General features: G+C 34.3%; 2 protein-coding genes across 3 annotated transcripts; one reads left to right on the top strand and one right to left on the bottom strand.

Annotated features, from left to right (window-relative positions):
• The first annotated feature begins 14,358 nt into the window (after positions 1–14,358).
• On the top strand, positions 14,359–16,374 carry LOC149615525 (DNA repair protein RAD51 homolog 3-like). Of its 2 annotated transcripts, XM_089857667.1 has the most exons (8): positions 14,359–14,550; positions 14,625–14,853; positions 14,917–15,089; positions 15,145–15,257; positions 15,310–15,444; positions 15,516–15,582; positions 15,644–15,704; positions 16,183–16,374. In XM_089857667.1, coding segments are annotated over exons 1-8 (894 nt in total). In that variant the 5' UTR covers positions 14,359–14,435; the 3' UTR covers positions 16,184–16,374. The 2 variants fall into 2 exon arrangements, with proteins under 2 accessions (XP_089713793.1, XP_089713792.1); XM_089857666.1 differs by having other exon boundaries at positions 15,516–15,704.
• On the bottom strand, positions 16,275–17,283 carry LOC149615524 (18S rRNA (guanine-N(7))-methyltransferase). Its single transcript, XM_089857668.1, has 2 exons — positions 16,944–17,283; positions 16,275–16,885 (listed from the first exon to the last, which is right to left on the bottom strand). Exons 1-2 carry the CDS (start codon positions 17,260–17,262, stop codon positions 16,359–16,361), a joined length of 846 nt encoding a protein of 281 aa, XP_089713794.1. The 5' UTR covers positions 17,263–17,283; the 3' UTR covers positions 16,275–16,358.
• Between the last annotated feature and the right edge of the window lie 2,424 nt (positions 17,284–19,707).

Below are 19,707 nucleotides of genomic sequence, written 5' to 3'. Positions count from 1 at the left end.
GTGTAATTTACTCCATAAGTAATCAGTATGTTACGGTCCTAATTACTTAGTTACGTAATTAGTTTGCTGTAAGACTCGGGGGTTATTAACCCCCCATTTTTAGGACATACCATATAACTTAAAAAAGTTGTTGTTTGCGCGGTCCAAATACTGGAACATAACATATCGACTCGCGTGTTCTTTCTACAAGTACTTGACACACTTTCCCGAAACGGCCCGGGTAACCTATTTTTCTAAATCGCACGTCAAGATATAAACCGGATACTAGGGATCAGTTACACATCGAAATTCATTGGCGAACGGTAACCAGCTCTCTCTCTCTCCCTCTAAACGCGTCTAGAACCTCAACCCAAACATGAACTCTGTCTTCACTTCACTCTTTATAATTTGTAAGTTAATTTGTTTTAGTTAATTAAAGTGACTATAGGTTAGTACGTCGCCCTTTGAATGTTCCAACACTCCTGTCTTTGGACAAAGTCTCCTGTCTTTGGACAGACAACAGTCCCAACTCCCCAGTCTTTGTACAGACTATAGTCCCGACTCTCCTGTCTTTGGACAGACAATAGTATCAATTCTCCTGTCTTTGGACAGACTATAGTCCCAGTTCTCCTATCTTTGGACAGACAATAGTCCCAACTCTCCTGTCTTCGGACAGACAATAGTCCCAACTCTCCTGTCTTCGGACAGACAATAGTCCCAACTCTCCTGTCTTTGGACAGACAATAGTATCAACTCTCCTGTCTTTGGACAGACAGTAGTCCCAACTCTCCTGTCTTTGGACAGACGATAGTCCCAATTCTATCTTTAAAAATCAATTTTGTAAATTTAAAACATTCTTGTGAATGTTTACTGTTTAGCCACTTTGTTCCTCGCTGTTTCAAGTCAAGGTTCACCCGAGATAGACGACGGCAAAGCCAATGCATCCAAAAGCGGTTATGCGGTTGTTGGATTAAGCGATGGTAACCTTGGGGGTACTAATGGTGCCACTAGAGAAAACACTGCTGGCTCAAGTGAAACCGGCGTAAATCGAATTACGACCATTGAATCAGGTGGACAAGTTACCAATACCCAAAGAACTGATATTAGAAGCGATTCCAATGCACAAGGTGATGCCGTAGCGGACGTGTCCGGTCGAAGAAATAAAAACCAATTGAATGAAGCAGCTCAAAGTCGTAAATGATTAAAAATTGTAATTGTAATTAAATTAAGATTGATTAAAGATTCAATAAAGTTTTATTGTTAATTTGACATTTTCGTAATTTTCTTCGTGGAAACATTATTAAATGTTTTCAACTTATTCTTAAGTTTAAAATAATATATCCTTAAATAAAGCCACAAATTTCTGTTCATTAGTCATGGGGTAATTGTATAAATTCATATCAATTATCTTACACCGACAAACATACTTTTATACCCAAATTTTTATAATTAAATCCTAATTAAGACAAGGGTCCCAAAATCCTAATTAATTATGTATCTTTAAGGCTTGGGTGTCATTGAACGCCATACAGTTTTTAGGACATATCCATACAATCATAAGTTCATAAGCGTGTATGTTCCATAAGTTTGCCTCTGGTTATTGAGAGCTTGTAATGAAGTGAGTGACGTAGGTCATAGATTCTCTGGTGAGGAGCTGTCATAGGGGGCTTAGTAATGCAGACTAAATAGGAGTGCCTAGATGGAATAGGTCCTAGCTGCAAAATTAATTAACCACCACCGAGTGTACTTAGGACTTCAATTGACTCGCTCCCCCTCGTTTTCCTTCTCGAACTAGTTATCTCGAGCTGCTGTAAGTCTCTCAGTAGCATTACGAATAGTATAGGTAGTGCATATCATACTTATGGAGCGAACATATCACTTATAAACTTATGATACTGCATAACCTAAATGTTGTTTGCGTTCTAAATTCTTGAACACAACAACTCGCTTGTTCTTTCTACAAGTACTTGACATAAATTCCCAATTCTGCCCCGGGTGACCTATTTTTCTAAACCGCCAACCAAAATATAAACGGTATACCAGCAGCTAGGGATCAGTTACAAGTTGAAAGTCATAGGTAACCCTAAACCATCGAGTTGACTCTCCCTCTCGCTCTCTCTGTCTTGATAAAACCCTTCAAGTACCTCAACACCCACCAAACATGAACTGTGTCTTCACTTCACTCTTTTTAATTTGTAAGTTAAGTTAAATTAAATTAAATTGATTGTAGGTTCAAGAAAGTAACTTTTCGAAATTTTCAACATTCCTTGTTTGTTAAATGTGTAGCCACCTTGTTGGTTACTGTCTTGGCTCAAGCCTCTAGTGATTCCGACTCTGCCCAAGCTACCGACAGCGGTGTTGCCGTTGTTGGTCAATCCAATGGTAACACTGGAGGTGCGAATGGAGCCAGTGTGAGTGACGTTAGGTCGGATAGTCGATCCAACATGAACCGTGTGACGGAAATTTCGGCTGCTGGAGACGTTGACAATCTCGAAGAAACGACCATGGACAGTAACTCCAATGCAGCCGGTGGTAGCTCAACAACCGTCAACAATAGTGACAATGACAATAAAGTGAACTTTGCGCAAGTTACCGGTAACAATTAGAAAGCTAAACATTGTAATTAAACATATTAAATGATAAAATTAAAATTCATTAAAAATCAGCATTTGTTTCGTTTTTAAACTTTCAACAAAATAAATACAAGCCAACAATATTTATTTATTTATTTATTTATAAATCCTTATCTTTATACTTTTTTACAACTGTATTGTACTGTACCATCTTAAAGATATTCATTGTGGTGTTTTTGATCAGTCTGCAGCCATAAATTAAGGGGTTTGTTAATTGTTCTTTGGGAAATCAATCAATTTTGAGTCGGAAATGTAACTTCTATCTCCATTTTGTTAATTTGCCACAAGGGACACTGTTTTCGAGTTATGATTGAATGAGTGTTTTAGGGAAGACCCCTTATCATTTAGTTAGAAATCATTGTCTTAATCCGTTTCTTAATTAAATTTAAGTGGGCATCCATAAAATACTCCAACAGCAATCTTAACTCAAAAACAGTGTCCGTTGTGGAAAATTAACAAAATGGAGATAGAAGTTGCATTTTGGACTCAAAATCGATTTCCTAAAGAACACCGCCCCTTAACTTATGCCTGACTTATCAGAAACATCCTGTATATGTCTTCTATTCAGAAGAATGTAAGGTTTAACATTCACAGAATAAATGCAGTAATTAATCTTAAATTTTGGGGAAAATAAGATTGACAAATAATATTTTCCTATTTTGCTATATTTTGCCTTTCGGATTAGACCTGATTTCGCGTTAATATTTTGATTTTCGTTTTAGCACCGCTCTGACCCATATTCACTTGAAATGAACGCGCTGAACCTTTCGCTACGAGCTCGAGTAGGTGAACTAGATTCTGTGGTGACCCCTTAAACCGTGCAATCAGATTGTAGGCATAGTACACTACACAAAAATTAAACCCAATCGCGGCGGCAAACCCCAAATAATTCAGTTCCAAATCGAATTTTGTTCTGGACCGAGTCGAGCTACTCTCTCATATCTCGATCGCTATGAAACTATATTTATTCCTAATCGTTGCCATTTGTAAGTTTTAAACGCAATCTTTTTGAAGAAGGAATAATAGCTTACTTAGGCTTAGTTTGCGCAGAAAAGCTGGGTTTATTTGACAGTAGAACTGAATCCATTTATTTCTTTAGACTTAATCATAAGTCTGCAGCCATAAATTAAGTGGCAGTGTTCTTTTGAAAATCAATTTCGAGTCGAATCTCCATTTTGTTAATTTGCCACAAGGGGCACTGTTCTCGAGTTAAGATTTGATGAGTGTTTTAGGGATTACCCCTTATCATTAAATTAAAGATCAATCATTGATTATTCAGTTTCTTAGTTAAATTTAAGTGGTCATCGTTAAAATACTCCAATCCAATCTTAACTCGAAAACAGTGTCCCTTGTGGCAAAATTGGGATAGAAGTTACAGTAACATGTCTAAAGACGGCCTTAGTTTGTCATAGTTCAGCTTAGCTACAATTTTTTTAAAAAGGAAACACAATCCCCAATCTTACCAATTTACATAAATTAAACAGCGGTCTACGCAAGCGTTGTCTCCAAACCTGGCTCGTACTCAGAGGACAGTTATTATGATGAGCCATACACGGACACTGAGTACTACGGGTACGAAGACGAGAACGAATCAGACCAACCCGAGTACGAATACGACAGTACCAAGATCGTAGATGGTAACTCTAGTGGTAACAATGGCAGCTCGATCAACCGTAACGTTGATACCAAAAACAACGCGAATACCAAAACCGATATGTCCAGTACCATCTCCCAATCGAGCGACAACTCTGATGTTATCAATTCCGACAGTCAGAGTCAGGGTAGTAACCAGGTTTCGAGTCAACAGTCGACTTCAAGCAGTCAAGTGAACGAAGACGTCTCTAGCAACTCCAACCAAGGAGTCAATAGCAATGTTAACAGTGCCACCAATGCCGAAGATATGGCTAATGACCTGATGGCCGATATCTACAAGGATATGCGAAATACCCGAAGAAATTTTGGTCGGAGATAAATTAGATTTTTAAAAAAGTGTACTTTAATTTATTAAAATTTCAAAAATAAAATTATTAAATAAATATTGTATTTTGATGTTATATTGTGTTTATTAATTCATTGAAATCACATATTCTGACGTAATAATGTGTTCCTTACTTATCTTGATTGACATTTTAATATTAATTAAGGTTTCCTTGAAGTTACCAATTAAGTTAACTATCTACTCAAGTATTTAGGAATCTTATATGACCACCAGTTTGGTTGCTGTCCTGGGTCGAATTAACTGTTGGTCGTTGTCTTGAATTAAATGTCTTAATTATTATAGGCCTATCTTAACCCTAATTAAAATTAACACTTAATACATATCACCAATCTTTAACTAAAACTAGTCCTATATTTAATAAAAAAAAATAAATAAAATAAATAGAAATCATAACACATATCGAGGCCTACAAATTCTTGATTAACAAAACTGGGTTATACCGTGCAAATAAAAGTGGCCTGTATAGTTCAATAACCGTTAACTAAAACACCAACTAGAGTTGGCCATAGTTAACATAAAAACCTTAGTAATAACACGTAGTATATTAACTGTCAACAAACCCTAGTTATTATTTGGACCTACATTCGATTTGAAATCGCAGTACTCATAGTTTAAATTCACTTCCGGTGCATTAGCCCAACTGAAAAATTTAGGCCTAACATAGTCAGTTGGTAGCTACGTATCCTAACAGCGCGTTATTATACTAAAATCCTGAAATCAACCTTCTATTTCGATATAATATATCGTATTCGTAAACCATGAAGTTATCCTTGCAGCTAAGCCTTGGTCTTTTTTGTAAGTTGTTTTGACTATTCAATGTTATTTTATTCAATGCTATTTACCAAATAGTTGGGGTAGAAATGTTTATCTATAATATTCATGCGTTTCTCTTGGAATATGGAGTTTGGGTTCGGTTTTTATTACGGTTTAATGGTTTTAATTAGAGTTAAATTCGATTCGAATCAAGACGAATGTTTGTACGTTAGGCTTAAGGTCGGTTTTGATGTTATAGATGCGTGAGGTTTTTCTTATGGGTTACGTAAGTTGTTTTAAAAGTGTTTTTAGGCTTAGCATGAATGTTTTAATGATTGGAGTTTTATGGAAATTAGGCAAGGAGACTTTGTAGCACTAGCAGACGATGCTATACATATTGGGGGTTATAACATTATCATGGTGGTTGTGAAATTGACAAAATATTCTTTTGTCTTCATGTACAGGCGTTTTAAACTATGTCTTATGTAAACCAAACGATTTGAACAAATTGATCAACGACCAAAAAGTTGAAGTTAATACTAATGCTGTAAATCAAGTTTCGGATCATGTTGATTATTCAAATAACGCCCAACAAAGTAACCAAAATGGCGGAAGCCAATCAAGTTACTTCCCAGGAATTTTCGGAAATAAAAAATAATTTAAATTGTATTATTACGTAAATAATTTAAATTTTAATAAATTTTCTCATTTATTTAAAACGCTTTCAATCTTTATTTCACAACCACCGCATGTTACAGATTAAGAAAAGGAGGGAATGGTTACTTAAAGATATTTATAGACTTATGGTAAAAAATAAAAAATAGATTAAATACACCGTGTTATAAATTAAGAAATGTAGAGATTGGTTACTTATTTATACTTATTGACTTATGATTCAAATCAAAAGAACAAATATTTTAAGCGAAAATTTTAATCACCCTGCCCACAAAGGACATACACATGGCTTGGCTACACATTTAATTTTAAGTAAACATTTCTGTATTATTAAATTAAGGTTTGGTAGCTGGGTTTTCGTGTTACCCTGCACCAGGATTGTCCTACCAATCAGGAGGAGGTAGATATGCCGGGAGGCCTTCAGGTGGCACGTCCAGTACTACATCGAATGACGAATTAATTAACAATCAGAGTATTGAAAATAACCGTCAAATCGTTAATGACGTCAAAGATAACATGAATTACAGTAACGAGGTGCAAGGATCCAATCAAAATAGTAATGACCAAAGGTCGTTCTTGGAAAACTACGACAACAATTCGGCTGACAGTGCAAACGCCAATGCGTTATCGAACAGTAATAGCGACTCGGCGGACAACGATTTCTTCAGTTCGTTGTTCTAGCAAAAATAATTTGAATTTTTTTTGCTAATGCGACCAAACGCTAATTCTAATTTATTGATTTTGTAATTAAAATATTAAATAAAGTTAATTACCTATAAGTTTTCACTTTTTATTTTCTTCACAATATTATATTTCACCTTTGACCTTTGGGTGTAACTTCAACATTACATTTAAGCAAACATACGAACAAGAATTTTTATTATCAAATTCATTTTGATTTGTGAATTAAAATTAATTCTTATTAATAATTTTTATATTTTATTAAATATTTATTTAATATTTAATGTTTGACCTTTGACCTTGGGTCATTTTAAAATACACATACGAAGTTACAAGATATTTTTAAAGGAAAAGTAAATAGTGACCATGTTTTTAAAGGTAAAGTAAATAGTGACCATGTTTTTAAAGGTAAAGTAAATAGGCCTATTTTAGACCTATTTGCTAAATCAGAAAAATCTCATTTAAATTCAACCCAAATCATTTTATTTATACGTCAATCAATTCCCTTAACCAAATCAGTTGACTCAGGCTGACCTGATTTCCCTTAGCACTAGATTGACCCGATTTCCCTTAACATGTACTGATTAATCTAACAAATCCAGTGCTAACATCAAAATTGGGGTAATAAATTGAACCAAGTAACTGGACCGCATACCAGTTAAAAGATTCGAAAACTGCTATCAACTCATAACTATACTGCAGAACTTTCAAATCGTAGGCAAATACAATACATTATGTTCTTAATTTATCTTCAATTAAACATTATTATCACGGTTTTACTCGCGGTTAACGCTCAAAATGATAGCAGCAACAGTACGCAAAATTCGGAATCTCCAGCAACACCGGATGTGAAAGAGGAATCGAGTACTTCCGAAATACAACAACAACAAGAGCAGCAACCGGATGTAGATTCAAATGAGGGAGAAACGGATGATAAATCTGATTTCAAATCTGTTCGACGCGTTATACAAACAAGCTCCTCAACTTCGGATGGTGATGGTGTCACTCAAAAGAATAACTTTATTGAAGAATCAGAGGGTAATATGGATAATAATAACGGGACTTTCATGAAAGATTTTATGGTTGGCTTCAACGATAAGCCGTTTTTTCGTAGTTTGGATAATTAATTTGGGTTAATTAATTGTGGACACTGCGGGTTTAAGGTTTAATTGAAATATATTTATTTATTTATTTATTGACTAATGATGTTTACAATGTGCGTTTGTTACTTGGATTACATTAATTAAATATGTTAAGTCTAATTTAAACTTTATTTATACAATTTTAAGCCTAATTCAGACTTTATTTATACAATTTAAGCCTAATTCAGACTTTATTTACACAATTTAAGCCTAATTCAGACTTTATTTACACAATTTAAGCCTAATTCAAAGTTTAGTCCAATCTTATTAAGCCTAATTCAAACTTTAGTTAAATCTTATGAGGCCTAACTCAAACTTTAATTAGATCCCATTAGGCCTAGTTCAAACTTTAGTTGAATCTTATTAGGAATAACCCAAACTTTAATTGGATCTTATTAGACCTAATTCAAACTATAATTGGATCTCTTAGACCTAATTCAAACTATAATTGAATCTCTTAGGCCTAATTCAAACTATAAATGGGCCTCTTTGAGTCTAATTCAAACTATAATTGGACCTCTTTGAGTCTAATTCAAAGTTTAAATGGATCTTATTAGCCCAAATTGAAACATTAATTTAAACTAGTTAGGCCTAACTCACAATTTGATGTCTTCGTTAAGCCTAATTCACGTGATTGTAGTATCAATATCGAATGACGTCTCGGGTATCAATAACTTATCAACGTCTTGACTTTGACGGCGTATTTTCTCTTGTCGCACAATAGCGGAAACCACTTTGGAAACACTGTCCATTCTAGCCAATTTCCCCCTTTTGGACTTCCTCCATTTTCTTAACTTGGCCTTTAATTTTAACCTAGCTTGATAACCCCGCCAACTTTTCTGAATTAAAACAGCGGCGGATGATTTTCTGAATAATTCATCGGCTAGACGTTCCTCTTCTATACGTTTACGTTCGCGTTCGTCCAAAATAGTTTCGTATTGACGTTTTAAACGCCTGGTTTGACCTTGAAGTATATTACATTGTTCCAAAAGATGGTCTAATTCTGATTGAAGTTTAGATATTTTCTCCTTAGTAAAAAATAAACAGAGGTCAATCTAAGGTCACAGTAACCCTAGCTTTTTAACGAAACAAATATGGCCAAAATTGGACCCAAGATACTAAAGTTTTAATAACTTCTTCGTTTTCGGTCCGATTTTGACTTGGTTTGTCTCATTTTGATGCTCTATTCAAACTCAATTAAACCACCCATACATCTTTTCTAATTTGCGTTTCTTGCGTATTTCTAGAAATTTCAATGATTTCATCTTGAACTGATATTTTTATCTGCAAGTTCAAATTTGCCATCAAATAACAAAACAAAGCATTGAATTACCATAAGTTTATAAGATATGTTCCATCCATAAGTTTGTTTAATTAATCTCTGGTCATGACAAACTGAAAGGCTTGTAATGAATTTGAAGTGAGTGAGTGAGTGAGTGAGGTAGGTCACAGATTCGAGGAGGTAAAGCGAGGGAGGCCTGGTGAGTGAGTGAGGTGGCGCTGCTGTCAAAGGGGGCTTAGTAATGGGCAGACTAAATAGGAGTGCCTAGATGGAATAGGTCCTAGCTGCAAAATTAATTAACCACCACCGAGTGTGCTTAGGACTTCAATTCAATTCGATTCCGTCGTTTTCCTTCTCGAACTAGTTATCTCGAGCTGCTCTAAGTCTCTCAGTAGCATTACGACAAAGTATAGGTAGTGCATATCATACTTATGGAGCGAACATATAACTTATAAACTTATGATATGACTAACATAATTAAATAAACCAACCATCCACATTGAATAATTATCCTACTGATATTATAGTAAACATAATAGCCTTAGGTTTAACAGTTGAATAGGCCTAATATCCTTAGAATCGAAACGATGACAGGTAAAAATAATTAATAGGCTTTTTGACCTCTTAGTCAATTAATTCCAGGGGAAATAAATATATAGAATAAATCGAACTCAAACTTAATTTAAAATTCACGTGACTCACGAGCTAGATAAAGAAATAGGCCTGAAAAAAATTAGGCTTAAGTTTATTGAACCCAAGGCTTAACTCGCCAAACGAAATAAAATTTCACGCGCCATTTTTTTTCTTTTCTTTTTAAGCTAAGCCTAATCTATAAATAATTCAAACTTTTCTTGTCCCTAACGGTTTAGAGTTGAAATAAATATTACACCATTTGATCATACAACAATAACTTTTAGGGAGTGTCAAAAAATAATAATTGAACGATTTTTACCTAAACCGAGCACAAAGATTACGTGCGAGGAATATTTGTGTGTGCATTTTTAAAGGCCTAGGGAAATACGTTTTGCAATAGAGGGGGGGATCACGTGACGGGTTAATTTGGCGGGAAAACGAATTGCGGAACATATCGTGTATGTTCAAGATGGTATCTCTTAGTACCTGCATTAGTAACCTAACAACATTAAGTAAATCCAACTTAAGTCAAGTGGTCCGTGTCCTGTATTCACTCAAAACAAAGCATTAATTCCTTGAGAAGTTAAGTTTTACGTCATATTTATGGGTGTTATGTTACTTATGGTACCTGTTACAATCATCACTGTGTTTTCCGATATGGCTTGATTGATTACGCCTTCTAAGTTATCTAAGTTGCTGCTCACTTGTTGGGGTTCATATTACCGTTAGTATTTTCTCTAGAGGTTTTCATTATGCAAGGTTTAACTTGAATATAACAAATGGGGTAGTATTAACCTTCTGTAGTGTAGTAGTTTCGCCCTACAATGTAGTAGTTTCTTCCCTACAATGTAGTATTTTTATCCATAAAATTTAGTAGTTTTTCCTTACAACGAAGTAGTTTTCTCCCTAAAATACAGTATTTTTCCCCTACAAGAATGTTTATCTGAAAAAAATTGTTCCTAAGTTTCCGTAATACTTAATAAGTACTATGTGATAAACGTAAATAGCAACTAAGTTAGGGATGGCCTCCATTTTCAAGATGGCGGCGGATTACAAAAATATTTCTTAATGATTATCTACTAGTTAAGAATAACGTCCCTGCGAAATTTCAACTTCCTAAGTAAAGCGGTTCGGTCTGGGCGTTAAATTATAAGTCACTCAGTCATGATATAATTGTGGATGGAGCTAAAAAGAAAGGGTTACGTAGTCTTTCCGCATTCTATCGCGTCTGTTTCCGGTACCATTTTTCCGCATTCCAAAAAATGTCGGCTTCTATTGTGCCTGTCTGGTGAATGCTACATTCTTGGGGAAACCCCTCTCCAACCCGTTGGTATGTAGTATCTGCACTGCAAAAGCGGCATCCTTGAAGTTTAGATAGCCTCGCAGCTGGGGAAACCCCACCGCGCTTGCGCTCAAAGGAGCCGCCGCGCGCCTTCCCTTCCTAATACCGGGGAGTATATATTTGGAAACATTGTTAGTTGACCGTAAAACCCTATAAGAAGTTGATGATTTAGGCCTTCGCCTTAGAGACAAGTTTAACGGGAATTTTGCAAATAACAGAATTTATTTTTTTATTTTAATAAAAATAATAAATTTTTATCGTGATGGTGGAATTCATAAACGAAATTTATTACTATTATTATTAATATATTGCGCGCGCAACGCCCTGCCTTTGCCTGTACTAAATAAGTGTTATGTTCCACCCTGAAAAAATAAAATGCTAAAAGCTCATTTTGTATTTGTTCCCCTTAATTATTTGACACGGATAAGTTTTTACGAGAACATATTCTATACAATTTCGTACGTGAAAATCTAGGCTCAATTATCTCCCTACAATGTAGTATTTTCCCCCTACAAAGTAGTAGTTTCCCCCTACAAAAAAATTTATCTGAAAAAAATTGTATCTAAGTTTCTGTAAGACTTTGGTGTTTAGGGGGAAAACCCTTTTTACAGGGGCTACGGAAATATACATGGGATCTCCGCCCCTATGTTGTGGCTTCCCCTCTTAAGTATTTATATTTAAATATTTTTATATTTAAATATATTTAATTATTCCTTAACTTAAAAAGGTACACAATAAACTCTTTAAGAAATTACACCCCACCCTTTGTTGTAACCTTATTTAATATTCAACTCGCATTTTTAACTTTTCCCGCCATATTCACCTTTTTCCCGCCAATTTTAATATGCAGGGACACGTGGTGTGTTTACTTTATATGTATATTTAAATTGAAACCTTTTGTAAATTGTCTTGACAAAATTGATGGTACGTTTAAATCATTTAAATAAGTGATGTTACGTGGGTAACAAGTTGAGAGTGACCGGGGTTTGATACTCCTCATCATAAGTGGTTGATTTTAATTAAAATAATTAAATAAACTTACGGATTTTAATTGTGTTTCCCTAAGATCGTGAATTATTTCAAGGTTTTCAAGTTCAGCTTCGATTTTTTGAATTTCTGAACTTATTTCCCTCATTTCTTCACTGAATTTTAAGTTCATTACCGATATTGTTTCGTAACATTCCTCCCTAATTAATTTAAGTTAATTTAAATTAATTATAATTAATTTTTAAAAATAATTAAATTAATATTTACTTTATTTTTTCGTAACGGTTTTGGGCCTCAAATTGAATTTCGGAAATTTGATTTTCGTAAAATGTAATTAGTTTAAAATTATCTTCACTCTGTTAATTAGTAGTAGGGATAATTAAATTATTTAAATTTTAATTATTATTCATTCATAAACATCACCTTAAGATTTCGTTCATTTTCGATTTCATTTAATTGTGATTCGAGTTCATTAATTAGATTTGATTGGTCTTGAAGAATGGCATCTAATTCTAATTCAGTGTGGGACATTTGACCTCTGATGACGTCATTAAGGGAATCGTCTAAACGCTTTTGGGTCAAGTACTCCATTTCTTTAAAACATTCGCAAAAATCTATATGAGAAATAGATTAAATTAATCTTTTGTTAATTAAGACTTAATTAATGCAGTTAGTTACCTCTTAGATTACCACTATGATATTGGTAATTAAAAGAAAATGTAACTTCATTTTTTAAACACTTAATCAAGTATTTCTTCATATTAATTAAACTTTGATTGGGGTTAATATTATTAATCGAGTCATTTGATATTTCCATATATTCCCTATTTAATATATACCCTTTAAGTCGCTTAGTTTCCATTAATAAACTAAGCTTTCCAAGCCTCAAAGAGAATATATCTTACTTTGTAAAATCAGACATTTCATTGGTCACCTCAGACCTATCAGCTGTTAAATACGCCAAGGTATCTAGCTTCTGATTGGTCGCTTTCAAAATATGAATAATCCTTTGTTTATTCAAAAGCGCCATTTCAAGTTGTACCGCCATAAATGTCTCTAATTTTAATTGTAAATTAATTAACTTAATATTAAATTAAATAACATTAATTTAAAATTAGCAGCCTTTATCGCTTCCAAAGATATCGTGAGATATACTTGTGTAAATAAACCATGCATAATATAATATGATATGATATAAAAATAGCAATAATCGTTAAGCCTTGGCCCCCTCTTAATTTGCAATTAATTTTTATATCAAAGCCCAATTACAATCAAATTAGCATTTTTATCTCCTCTTGGTTAACAAATCATGTTTACACAAGTGACAAAGGTTGAATGATATTATATGGAAAAGTATTTGGCGTTCGTTTTATTCTCTCGCTAAGCCTTTGCGTGATCAAAGCAATCAAGGACAGGACTTGGTAGAGAAATTGCTGTTTAGACAGTAATAATGTATATTACAGAGTGTGTATGTGTGTGGCAACATTTTAGAGGTTAGAAAAGAACGCCCAGAATTGTGGTGGCTCCTTTGTTAATGTGATTGATTAAAATGGATTAATGAACTACGCTCACGAAACCACAACATTTTTTAATTAAAATATAACGGTTTTAATTATGGTTGCAGTTTATTCAAACTTATTTAAATTTAATTTAAAGTACTAGTTCTAATAAAAATCTCACGTTCTAATTTTTTTCTTTAGTTCAAATTATAACCACTTGGGGCAGCACTTTCTAGTCCCTGAGAAATGTTTTGTCTCTCTCATAACAAAGTGCATTGTTTTCTCACAATAGCGGTTGCTTTTAATTTATTCATAAGTTTCAAATGTAAACGGTTTTTCTAACATACCCAAATATCTCTACCGTTCAATTTAATATTGTATTTTATTAATTTTATCGTAAAATACTTTATTTTAAAGTAGTAGTGTTTACATCATTAGGCTTAACGAAGTTGTACTTTTTTGTTTATGGGTCGTAACCGTGGTAACCAAAATCGATTTTATTTTCCCGCGTTTTTCAACCTTTTATGTACCAATCAGGCTCAAAATAACTCTTTATCACGAGAAAACATTCTTATAATTGTTTCAATTAGTCTCTTATTGTAAACTTATACATTTAACAACTGTTTTACACATATTTTAATTTGCCGCCAGTTTGTATACGACAAAACTCAAGGGAAAAGAAAGTGGGCTGTAAATAAGCTAAAGAAGTTAGGCTTAACTTGTTTACCTTCGAATCAAGCAGACGATAAAAGTTTCGCGCCAGAGTTTGAGTTCGCATCTCGTATTGTCGCCTGTTTAAATTAGTAATTAAGTGCAATAAAATCAATTTAATGCGAAGTATACATTCTTACCAATTACCATACGCGATAAAATCCAAATTACACGAATCCGGATTTTGTTTCGATAAAGATTTTAAACACGTAACGCCTGAGAAATTACAAAAAGGTAAATATGCCAAGGCTTAGCTTATGACTTAGACGTGATTTATCATTTACCCATCAAATTTTCCCTAAAATTAGAAACTGGATTAAGTTTGGATGATGTAAATACTGTTTTAAATACAATTATTAACGCCCCTTCACCCCTTAATAAACGCACAACCGGTAACATAAGCCTTCAGAAAGAACAAAGTAGTGAAAGTGTTATAACGTTCAGTCAGAAAATAGACCAGATCTTAGGTGGTGGTATACCACTGTGTAAAATAACTGAGATTTGTGGGTGCCCTGGTACAGGAAAGACCCAATTATGGTATTATCTTAAACTAATTTAATTCCAAAACTGTTAGTAACCCTCTTTACGATGTTTATTTAGTTTACAATTATGTATTGATGTTCAAATTCCAATAACAATGGGAGGTATTGATGGTGAAGCCATATTTATTGATACAGAGAGAACGTTTTTCACTCAAAGACTTATAGAAATCGCTTCAGCCACTGTAGAACATTGTAATTTATATTACTCTAATCAAACTTTAGAACTTAAAGGTATTTTATTTTAAATCAATGTTTAATTAAACAATAATTAGGCCTTACTTTATAGATTTTACAGTTGATAAAATTTTAAATGGTATTCAATATATAAACTGTAAGAGTTATGTTGAACTTTTAGCAATCGTTAATCAACTACCACAGATTATAGATAAAAATGATAAAGTATGTTTATACAACATTTAAAGTGTTTAAACTAATTTCTTAATTATTATAGATTAAATTAATAATAATAGATAGTATAGCTTTTCATTTCCGTTATGGCTATGATGATACATTCTATAAACGTACAAAAATACTTAATAATGTAGCCAAGTCTTTAATTAAACTTGCAACTCATAAAAATCTAGCTGTAAGTTTTAGTTAATTATATATTCAAAAGTAACCCGTGTTAATTAAGCTATTTTTTTCTAATGAATCAAGGTAGTTTGGACCAATCAAATGACTACAAAATTTGGTGAAAAACAAATAGTTCTTGTACCATCTTTAGGTGATAATTTCGCCCATAATTGTAATCTCAAATTAATTTTATATTGGGATAATGAAACTAGGAAAGCATTACTACAAAAAAGTCCTTTTAATCAAGAAGCAGTGGCTCCTTTTCAAATTTTAGTGAGTTTAATCTGATAGAAATAGGTTAGTTAACTGTGGAACAACTTAGCTTGGGTGGGACGCCAAAAAAGGGGGGAGGAATAGTCGGACTCAATTGTAATTGGTTCATCTGTAGCCCTTCTTAACCAATTAGAATAGAGTCCGCCTATTCCCCCCTGTAATTGGTTCATCTGTAGCCCTTCTTAACCAATTAAAATAGAGTCCGCCTATTCCCCCCTGTAATTGGTTCATCTGTAGCCTTTCTTAACCAATTAAAATAGAGTCCGCCTATTCCTCCCCTGTAATTGGTTCATCTGTAGCCCTTCTTAACCAATCACAATTAAGTCCGCCTATTCCTCCCCCCTTTTTTGGCGTCCCACCCAACCTAAGTTGTCCCACAGTTAAGAGCACCTTTTTCTCTCAAATTTCAAAGGATCCTTATTGTTATTTAATTAAGTTAATTAGCCTTTGATTAAAATTATAATTATAATCTTTCCAGAGTGTTGGAATTAGAGATATCCCAGTTGATACAGAAAATAAACAACCTTCAAAACGACTAAAGACTTAAAATTAAAAAGAAACTTTTATAAATAATTTCAAACAAATAATTTTTATTTAAGCAATTACAAATTTATTAATTAATTTTATAATACATTAATGTATGTTTTAATAAAATTAAAATCTTCCACTACGTTTTCTTCCAGTATATTTAGTATCATCTCTAACAGTTTTTCCTTCTCTTCTCCTTCGTTCTTTTTTATCCATTATCCAATTCCTTGATTTTTTAGGAGCTTTCCCCCTTAATTGCTTAACCCTTTCCCGTTTTGAATTATAAGCAATTTGATCATTAGTTGCGGCTCCCGTTTCCCCCGTTCCTAAACCTTTGGGTAATTTTTGTTGACCTCCAGTAAAAAGGCACAGAAACATTTTCTTCATTTTGGCACTGTTAGGGAAATCAACTACTAAACCTCCGGTAAATCCGGCTTTCATTGCTTGTTGGGTTATTAGTTCAATTTGAGCGCTACTTTCCGGGTAAAATTGAAAAACAGCTCTACTACCCAAGCTTAAACATCCGTAAAGGGTTGAAAAGAATTTATATAGACGTTTAGGGGGGCTATGACTCTTTTTATCCGCATTACATAACCATTGTAAGGCTGATACACTGATAGCTCCGTCAAATGAACCAGCACGGAAACCAACACCTTGAGAGAAAGAAATTCACATCAAATTTGATCTAATTTAGCCTATTTCGTGACCTACCTTGGCCTAAATCCCCTAACATAACGTCCCCTTCGACTTCTCGTTCTAAAGCGATGTCCAGCATGGGTTTACTGATGTCCACTCCAACCCAATAGTGTCCATTCTCTTCAAGCACGTTTCCGCTAAGGCCCGAACCACAACCAAGGTCTAATAGTAAGCAAGGTGTGTCTTCTGGTAAAGCGAGTAATTCCAGTACTCTTTCGGACATTTGAGATTGAATTTCCATGATTCTAGAGTTTGAAGAGTATTTTTTAGCTTCATCTTCGTTGTAAAATATGTCCGGAGGTGCGGCGTGTTCGGGTCTCCTGGAAGCCGCCATTTTTAAATAGATTTGTTTTGATTTTTTTTCCTCGAGGTTAGGCTTAGCTGTCAAGTCTAGATGGCGCCACGGAGCCACTATTTTAATACATAGTTTACACGCATGGAGGATTCATACCATTTGCACAAGGAGACCAGGCAACCTAGAGCTTAAAATTGCAGACGATTACGCTTGGTCTCCTTGTGTTAATGGTAGGAATCCTCCACGCCTGTAAACTAAATTTTCTGGGTATTCTATAGCATTTTACAGAATTTTACTGAGTGATATTTTATGTTTTTAGGAGGATATTAGGGGTAAAAACATTGAGTTGAGAAACTTCCCACTAGAGTGGCCTTTGCGTTAACCTGCCTATTGGAGTACGCGGGACACTTTTTTAAGCATAGGGACGGACGGACAGCTACCAAGTTTATCACGCGATGGTGTCGCCATCTAGAATCGTAGATAAGAAATGTATAAATAAACGAAAAAAAGTGGACGCTTCGTCAGTAAATAAAGGTAATTTATTTTGATTAATATAATGGGAAATATGAATATATTACTGTATTTGTAAATAAAACTTATATGAATAATAAATAATAAAATCAGAAAATGTAAATAATGGCTAGTTTGAATGTTATTGCCCTTGGAATAGAATTAGTTTAGTCAACTTCTTTCGAATAGCTTCTTTTCTTATGTTTTCAGAGATGTTTTTGGAGATTTTACGCATCCTGATATCACTGTAGATTTCAATTATCTTTGTGACTAAGAAGTTTAGGTGATGATTAAATCCTAGTTCTTGATCAAACATGTGATCACTAATTTCTGGGAATATATCGTCATATGTAAGGCTACGTCTAACAAGATTCACAATTTTAAGAATGATTTTCTTGGACGAGGAACCCTTTTCATCAATTTTCAGGCTTCTAATGCATTTTTCAGTGAGTGCGCAAATTTTGTCAACAGATTGCGATGGGTAGATCAATCCACCATGGTCACGGACAAGTATTAACTCTCTCGATGTAAGGCTATAGTCATGAAAACTTCTATCGGTGTTGTTCTCGTTTTCTTCTAGGGCGAATTTGCACTGTTCGCATTTTAATAGCCTGCGAAGCTTTTTCACCACAAATCCACCAACATAGCGGACAATGCAATCTCGCAAAAGATTGGATTCATTCAAGGAAAAGCTTAGATGGTCTTCTAAATCCTCATCGTTGATAGCCAGTCCATCAGTCTCTGTAATAGGCATTGAAGGTAGACTTAGAAAGCTTGTGGAATGTTCGCAGAGGTTTGGCACAGCTGAATTATCCAAGGCTAAAACATTTGCAGTCCCAGTTGATTCCAATTTTGCCATAAAAGATGTCTTGTATGCTGACTTGAACTGGGCTACAGTAGGGTTGTTATTCCACCCACCCTTCATTCTAATTGTGCAAAAGAAAAGTTCCAAGTGATCTTGGGACAATTTGTATGTAGGTAGGTACCTATGGAACGCAATTATCCAATTTTATCTGAAAATTATCTTTATTATCTATAGTCGCGTTTTAACTACTTGAGTGGCCCGCCTGCTGTCACGTATTTATCAACTAAGTGCAGTATGCTGTCAATTGCAACTGCAAATCCGAGCGGTCCCGTTTTCCGCGTGGTTTCACAAATCAAGTTACCGTCTATATCTGTTAAATTTAGCATGAGTTCTTTCATGTCAAGTAAACGAACCCTTGAAATGTTTTTGTTTCGTTCATTGATAGGAGACTTGTAGCCCTTCGCGTATGGGTTTCGCGAATTAAGAATATCAAAGGATCTAATGTAGGAATGATTGCCAACACAATATGTTTTAAAGTTAAGTAATAGATCATGGGAACCGTATTAGCAAAATACCTATCTACTATTTCAATAAACTTCGCGGTTCCATCACATGTTTTAAAATCTTCCACACCGATTTTTTTCAGCAATCTCATTGCGTTAGCCACTGAAGCACTTAATGTCTGGGCAGCAAGTTTCACTTTCATTTTTTGAGTTTGGAACTTAACGTGAAAACGTGTAAGTTTATTGGCTAGGCTTAGGCCTTCTTCCTCTTGGATAAGTTCCAGTAATTGAACTAGTGCCCATGATATTTTCTAAAACATAAACTTGCTTTAGATGGAAAACTTTGGAAAAGAATTTAGGTTAGCCACTCACTTCTCCAGTTCGCTTATCAATGAGGTCCAAGAAATATTCCCATAAATTTCTGAGAAGTTTCAGCATATGACATATATCTAATATGAACGCAACGTCTTCGTCTGCATTGGCTTTTTTAAAACCGCCAACAACTTTCGTCAGGTTTGCATAATCGAAACAAGATTAAAAGCGTTTTACCTGGATTAGGGAACACAGATTTTATTTCGGATGATGTCATTACAACACCGAGTCGCTGAGCCATTGCTATATTAGAAGCAAGACCATCGCAGACAAGAGCGACACATTTCACTCCAG

Source organism: Phalangium opilio, unplaced genomic scaffold (genome assembly GCF_054372755.1).
Source record: "Phalangium opilio isolate 3A_F unplaced genomic scaffold, DU_Popi_V2 ptg000217l_1, whole genome shotgun sequence".
In the NCBI taxonomy this organism is placed as follows: domain Eukaryota; kingdom Metazoa; phylum Arthropoda; class Arachnida; order Opiliones; family Phalangiidae; genus Phalangium; species Phalangium opilio.
The sequence above is the reverse complement of the archived record's forward strand: the minus strand, read 5'-3'. Positions and strand labels throughout refer to the sequence as shown.

Excerpts from the sequence above, each read along its gene's own strand:
- LOC149615525 (XM_089857666.1), top strand. The coding sequence starts at position 14,436 with ATGCGAAGTATACATTCTTACCAATTACCATACGCGATAAAATCCAAA. Across the intron at positions 14,854-14,916 it reads ACAGGAAAGACCCAATTATG|TTTACAATTATGTATTGATG; the intron begins GTATTATCTTAA and ends ATGTTTATTTAG. Across the intron at positions 15,445-15,515 it reads CAACTCATAAAAATCTAGCT|GTAGTTTGGACCAATCAAAT; the intron begins GTAAGTTTTAGT and ends TAATGAATCAAG.
- LOC149615524 (XM_089857668.1), bottom strand. The coding sequence starts at position 17,262 with ATGGCGGCTTCCAGGAGACCCGAACACGCCGCACCTCCGGACATATTT. Across the intron at positions 16,886-16,943 it reads GTTAGGGGATTTAGGCCAAG|GTGTTGGTTTCCGTGCTGGT; the intron begins GTAGGTCACGAA and ends CTTTCTCTCAAG.